The sequence below is a fragment of the Aricia agestis genome, chromosome 17 (genome assembly GCF_905147365.1).
Source record: "Aricia agestis chromosome 17, ilAriAges1.1, whole genome shotgun sequence".
Lineage (NCBI taxonomy): Eukaryota > Metazoa > Arthropoda > Insecta > Lepidoptera > Lycaenidae > Aricia > Aricia agestis.
The window spans coordinates 3,732,452-3,740,037 of NC_056422.1; the positions used below are offsets into that span (position 1 = coordinate 3,732,452).

The 7,586-nt window shown below is 33.7% G+C and overlaps 1 protein-coding gene across 2 annotated transcripts in view; it reads left to right on the forward strand.

Moving 5' to 3' along the window:
* Positions 1-2,225, forward strand: part of LOC121735304 (beta-1,4-N-acetylgalactosaminyltransferase bre-4) — a 182,411-nt gene extending 180,186 nt beyond the window's left edge. The window contains exon 10 of one of the 2 annotated variants that reach the window (XM_042126085.1): positions 811-2,224. In XM_042126085.1, coding sequence (XP_041982019.1) covers positions 811-943 — 133 coding nt within the window. In that variant the 3' untranslated portion in view covers positions 944-2,224. Of the gene's footprint in view, positions 1-810 lie in introns of both variants that reach the window. The other variant, XM_042126086.1, reaches the window with a different exon arrangement.
* Positions 2,226-7,586: the final 5,361 nt, after the last annotated feature.

Genomic DNA, 7,586 nt, shown 5'->3' on the forward strand with positions numbered 1-7,586 from the left:
TAGTAGACAGATAAGCGTCAAGAGTTTGACGGTTCACGAATCGAACATTTGATCTAAATCCTCTGCTTTGATCTAGCGCCATTTGTAGTAAAAACAAGTAAACTTCACAGGTGCGTATGTGTGTGTTAGCGTTTGTATGTGTGTATATTGCGTGTATAGGATAGAAACGCACACGTCTGCGCTGCGCGTCGTGTGCGTTAGTACTGCATAATATAATTGCATATGTTCGATTTCCACGGACTAAAAAATGCGTCACGAATAGTCTGTCGTCTGCGCTGCGCCTTAACTTGTCAGATTTTTATGTTTAAAAAAACTTGAATTTGTAAAAACTGAGTTTGTTATGTTTAGTTTATTATATAACAATACCCAATTTTCTCAAAAACAAATTCTTTGAAACATTACATATAATATATTACTTAATATTAAAATACTGGTTACTATCAATTTGCAGCAAAAAAACGCTTTTTTTTTCAATTATTCTGCTCAATCTCGAAAATCCCGAAAATCTTGATTCGTGACCAAGATCTCGACACGAATCTCAACAAGATCTCGAACTGACCAATCTTGATTCAGAAAAAAGACGCCAAGATCTTGAGTAGTCAATGTTGGTCCAAGATTGCATTCGCTAGTCGCTTTAGTACGGTCTCGCCTTTAGGCCTGGTACACTTTGTACTTTTGGTTTGGTTGCGCGTTTTGAAGCGCGCTCTGTTTTGTATTTCTACTGCGGTGCTCGCATCTAGATTATAGTATAATAGTACAGTATAATAGTTCTTACACTCTACCAGATAAGTACCAAAACTATGTTTCCAGGTACCAACTCCTGTCTCAGACGTCCAAGACGTTCCAGAAGGATGGACTTTCGACCCTAGAGTATGAGCTGGTCAGCGTGACTCAGTACCATCTGTACACGCACATACTGGCCAACATCGACGAGCGAAGCTGACGAACGTACTTCGCCAAACTGCTGTTTGGTGATAGGTAACACAGATGCTACGCCATAGACTAAAAACAGCCATAGATATAGCACAGACTAAAAAAAAGGTGTATAGATAAAGCTGTCACAGATAAATGGCTAAGGTTGTGTCCACTGGAAGTCGCGTGTCGCAAATGTTGTGTCGCTCTAGCCTTGAGCGTTTTCATATGCGATGATAATATCCGGTATCGCATAGACATATCGGTGCGATTTTGGATGTTTGTTACCTAGCGTACTCTAGCAGTGGTTGTAAGTGGATTTAAAACGTTTACAGTACTTTCATATTCGAAGTACGGATTTTTTAACTAAGGAAAGATTTTTCAAAGATCTAAGATTTTGATGTAGAGCATTTAGACAGGTTTGTGCTATGTAAAGAGAGCGTTAGGTGAAGGTTTACTATAATTATCTGGCCAATCATATTCGACCAACTACAACTACAATAATAATGCTTACTTCTGTTTCCGTGCCTACAACTGCTTTTTATTGTGAATTTGCATAAACTTAATTAGTCGTACGATGGTTACCTACGTATAGTGATCTCTACGAGTATAAAAGTGATCTCTTTAATATTAGTCTACGGTGAAAATGGCTTTTAAGTTTAATTCTTGTGTAACAAATGTTAAAAAATACCGTCCTAATATTTTTACAACGAAGGCGGATAAAATTGGTTAGTAAAGATTTTAAAAACACAATATTGGGAGTCGCTAATATTAAAGTCATCAACTTATCACACTATAGATCTTTTGAATGTAGAAATGGCTATAATGTTAAAGTGTTTGTAAATTTGATGTACCTATATAAATAAATAAGCTTTTATATATATTTCCTCTCGAACTAAGTAGAATTATGGAATGTTAAGACGCAAGTATCTTCGAATCGCTTTATATTTTTAATGCTGCTGTAATTATTTTATTAGATAGAAACAAATATCTTAAGGTATGAGTCGTACATCTCAATATTATCAAGTTAGGTTATGCATCTAAACTGTCGCCGCGACATATTTCCCCATAAATGCGTTACATCACTCAAAGAATAGCGTGGTCGCTGAATTTAGCTACATTTTTTGTCTTTTATGTTTTTTCGAACATTCTTTGTCTGTTCGTAGTAGTTTTCTTATGCCACGTTTATTTTGAAGAATATATACTTACTTACTTGTAAAGAATAATTAATTGTATCTTTCTTTATTTTTCATTTTACTGATTTTTGTTCTTTAATTAATACGTATATAAGTAAGCTAAATATTTGATAGCTCATATATTTTTCATAAGTATGATTTTTTTTTATATAAGTAAACCAAAATATTTGTGTCTAATCTTTTGTTCATAATATTTTATGTTTTCTAACGGCCGTTCCCAATATTTGATCTATCTCTGGTTTTGCCCTACTAGAGATTATATATATATATATATATATATATACAGGGTGTAACAAAAATAAGTGATAATACTTTAGGGTGTGTATGTGTTCCTTGTAGAGAGTTCACTGTGAAAGTGGCAGCGCTGAAAGACCAAAAATTTTTTTCACTTTTGTATGGGGAAATTCGTGACGCTCGGGCCTTTGCCCATACAAAAGTGAAAAATTTTTTTCGTCTTTCAGAGCTGCTACTTTCACAGTGAACTCTCTACAAGGAACACGTACACACCCTAAAGTATTATCACTTATTTTTGTTACACACTGTATATAGATAGCTCAGATTAGACATTAGAGACATATATTTTATGTCAATTGTGAGCTATTCCTATCTCTAGTAGGGCAAAACCAGAGATAGATCAAATAATGGGAACGGCCGTAAGAATATTTTCTTTTTTTTCTTAGAACATATTGTTTCTAGGACATTTTATGTTTTTAGGCAAGACAATAAAACTTAGGTTAAATGAAACAAATTCATAATTTGATTTTTGTCGTTTCTGAATGTTTCAAACGGCCTACATTAGAAGATCTGTAAAATATGTTTTATTTTGTGTAAGTATATTTTTTTTCAAACCCGTAAAGTTGTGAATACTGATATAAATAAAGATCTGTACTATAAAGTAATCTTAAAAAATGTTTATAGGATTAAAGTGATTTGAATCTGCAGATGAAACTTAGATCTACATAATGTTATCTAATATAATGTATCTCATTTTATTTATTAACTTTACTAACCTTAAACCTATAATAATATCATCAAAGCACTAATTCATAAAAAATATACATACCTTTCATTAAAAAAAGAAAGTAAAAAATTAACAAGTATAATGTATTGAGACAAAGTGTCAATTTATTAAGGCCAATATAACTAAAAATAACATTCTTTTGAGGGTTTTGTTTCAATATTTGTTAATAAGTTTATATTAAAGTATGACTCAGAGAGTAGTGTTAACTGTTATCATTCTCGTCTTAGCCTAAAGGCCCGTATTCACTTTCATTAGTAGTAAGTGCAAGTTATTAGGGCAGGTAATTAGTTATTAGGAAAAAGTAAGTGTGGACAGCGACTGACTAGTGCAAGTGATTAGCCGGCTACGTAGTAACGTGATTAGAACTGTATTCACTTTGATTAGTGATTAAGTGCAGGTAACTAGTGCGGGTCATTAGTGATTAGGAGAAAGTAAGTGTGGACAGCAACTGATCAGTGCAAGTGATTAGTCAGCTGCGTAGTAACATGATAAAAAGCGTGTTCTATTTTTTGCGAGTGCAAGTGCGAGTACCCACGTCCCGCGCGCCCCTCCCTTCACTCTCAGCGTGCCTGCCAGGCTCTATGAAATTGAGCTTTATTTTTTCTCAAAGATCAGGTAGACCTTCAGATAAACAAAAAAAAACATTGTTTTATTTCTGAATACATTTGAAGCAAATGTTTTCAGAATGTTGAAATACAGCTTTCCGAAACTGAGGAAGGCCTGGCCGTCACAGGCTCTTGGTCCAGTAAATAAGATGGATCATTTTTGAATTTTTTGATCAATTTTGAAATGAATAAAGTGACGACCTCTGTGGCTCAATTAGTTGAGTGCATGAAGCTAATACAAAGGTGTGGCAGCTCAAGCCGCGGGTTCGAATCCCGCCGACGGAAGAAAAAGTTTTCAATGTTCCCGGGTCTGGAGTCTGGATGTGTATGAAAATATATTAAGTGTATAATATAAATCTTAAACAATATAATATGTTTATTGTATACCTATCCATACTAATATTATAAATGCGAAAGTGTGTCTGTCTGTCTATGTATATTCTGTCTATCTGTATGTCTGTCTGTTACCACTTCACGCCCAAACCGTTAAACCAATTTTGCTCAAATTTAGTATGGATATACTTTGAGCCCCGGGAAAGGACATTGGATACTTTTATCCCGGGAAAATGTACGGTACACGCGCGATAAACGATTTTTGGCGCAACGGAGTCGCGGCCGTCATCTAGTCTAGTATAAAAGTATTAAATATTATATTTCCGTTGTCTGGTACCCGTAACAAAAGTCCTTTAGGTACTTAGCACGGGGCCAGACTGACGTGGTGTGAAGCGTCCATAGATATAATATAATTATTATATTATATTAAAAGTACAAAAGCTTCCAAAAGAGATCCCGTTTCAGACAGCATCGCATTTAATACGTCTTTGAGTACTTCTTGCAATTGCAAGCTCGCTTCTCGATGTTCGGCCGTACTCGCATGGTTGACAAAAAAACAATCGCTGGTTGACAGCTACTACTGAATTTACTAAATAGAGCCACTAAATTATCACTAAATAAGAATTGGACACTACTTGCACTACATACCTACACTCCACTGCCTCAATTACTAGTCACTTGCCCTTGTACTAATGAAAGTGAATACAGGCCATAACTCTAATGTAAGGGACAAAGCTACATGTGATGTTGCACTATTATAGAACGTCAGTGTTTCGAAGTACTTAATGTAAGATCTGTATAGCTCATAGAATAGGTCCTTAACATTTTAGCACTTGTCTATGTTGAAGGCGCCCTTATATGCGTACAGAGACTTTTCTCTCTGTACGCATATAAGGGATCTCATAAGATTTGTCGCCTAAGCGGATAACATACGACAGTTTTGTGTCCTTATGCGCTCTTACATCCCGAATAGTTTACATAATATAGCCCTAAGATTTATGTGATATGATCGAGATTGTAAATGATTTAGCGTTGAACATAGATATAAGGAATTATTGTGATACAAATATAATATTCAAGAGCTCTACGTCGCAAACCTACCAACTTGCCTGGGATTTTAAGTAAATTAAAAAGATAACGCGTTGGTATGGATATGTTTTGTCGACAGCATGGTGATGCTGTCGACAAAACATATCCATGATGAGATGATAAGATCTTAGTATAATGTTGCCATAAAATTGGTAATCAAAGTTACCATTTCTTTTTTCTACCAACTATTATTAAATATTAACTTAAAATCCCAGGTCTGCTTGTATCAGTCAATTCAGGTTACAATCGATAAAAAACAATGTAGATTTTGTATAGCCAACTTTTACATACCATAATAATTAGGTAAATACTTAAAGTCATTCCTGGTTTGGCAATTATTATATAAAAAATACTAGATAAATTAAGAACGAATAATATACTTACCTAAACTAATGGATGAAATTTATGTGACAAGCAAAAAAAAAAGTGTAAGAGAATATTTATTTTGTGTTTTTTACTTATTAAATCTTATTTGTGTATTTGATTTTCTCCTAAGTGTTAAGTACAAGAAATATAATCTTTTGTAAATGAAAGTAAATTTATAATCTGTAAAAAGTGAAGAAATTAAAAAGTGGCAACATCGTAGTGTCATCCCCTTTTTTCAGATTGATTTGAAAGGGATGACACTACGATGTTGCCACTTCGTAGTGGCAATTTCTTCACTTTCTTAACAGGCTCTATTTAGCTAATCGCTGTTTTTTTTTTAACAGAATAAGCTATTACTTATACCCCTTACTAATAAAAATGGTTGACAGTGGCAATTATTCAACATACATAAGCTTAGCCTTGTGGCTAAGCTTATGTATGTTGAAGCTTTGTATGTTGATTGCTTAGCTTATATTTTATTTTGTAATTCATATTTTTTTAGTAAGAGGTATGAAGTTTTTGTCAATAATCTTTTTTTTTTTAGTTGTAATAATTTTAGGTGTTTTTTTTTTTTGGTATGCCTCAGGACCGAGTCCTATATTGTTGTGAGAAGTTTTTTTTAATGATAACTACTATATTGTGTTACCAGCTCGTCATAGTATTACTGCCTGTTATAGTAGTGTCTTGCTTTTAATTAAAAAGAACTATAAAGTACATAGGTATTATAATTGTTCAATAAAAACAAAATTGAAAGTGTTTTGATAATTTTAAAAATGTTATGATAATAATTTTATGTCCGTAAATATGTGTGAAGTCAATAATTATACGACTAATGCCTAATTCCTGAAATTTTCTGACTGTAGTTTATCGATAGCGCTTTTGATTGGCTAACGTCAAAATATTAACCAATCAACAACGCTGTCGTCCTTTAAAAAAAATTAAACCGGGCATATATAGTAGGACAACATGATAGTCATAACTCATAATAAATACTCTGTACGAACAATGATAATAATATAAGGTAATTTATACCATGCAGCCATTAAAAGTAGAGACCAGAACTCAAATAATAAAAGGAATCTACAAAATTACGATTGCCTATTGTATTTCAAAAAAATCCCCGTGGTTGTAAATGGAAACACGATTTAAAAACGAAACATACTATGATTGTTCCTTTGATAGGTAATGTTAAAATTAAAGTAGCAGATAGAATTTTATACATGCAATAGTGTTTACTAAATTGTACAGATTTCGCTTAGCCATCCTAATAGTAGCGATATAGGTTAAATAATGGTTAGCCCGGTATTTTCTTATTAAACGAGGACAACAATTGAAATATTTTTAAGTGACTACGGCATGGCCAAAAAGTGTCTAAAAATGTGGCAAAGAAACTAGCGTCCTCGTTTTCGTCTACTCTTTGTGGCTAAGCTGTATTTTAATTATTATGGTCCAAAGCTGGCAACATCGCCGCAACGTGCTCTTTTTTTGAAAATACCGATTTTAAACCATAAAAGGAGTCATGCATGTCTTTATTTGTTTTTATAAATATATTGTTTGTTTCAAATATAATCTGTTGTTTTATTATTAGGCTGCAACTAGCAGTAGACCTACATTTTTATCCCTTTACAATAGATACGAATTATGTACATTTTTTCCTTGTCTATCAAGCGTCTTTTCTAATGTAACAGACAAGTTACGGTACATTCAATATCATATATATAACTGTAGGGGTTGTCTCCTACAGTTGATGGATGCTGGATGCTGGATGATGCTGATACTGATAGAGATGCTGATGATAGGTGTTAAATGATACGCTCTTGATGCTTGATAATGCTCTGTTATTACTCTGTTCTTGCTCTGTTATAACTCTGCTGCTGTTCTGCGTAAATGCATAAATTTATACAAGTTCAGACGTGCCGGTCAATGTCATACCGATCCGTACAAGTTTAAATGATGAGTAAGCAAACGTGCCGGTTCAATGTACGTGCTGGCTCAATGTCATGCCGAGCCGTACAAGTTCACTGTACGTGTTAGTGAACCGTACATCTTGCCACTCTAAAAGAA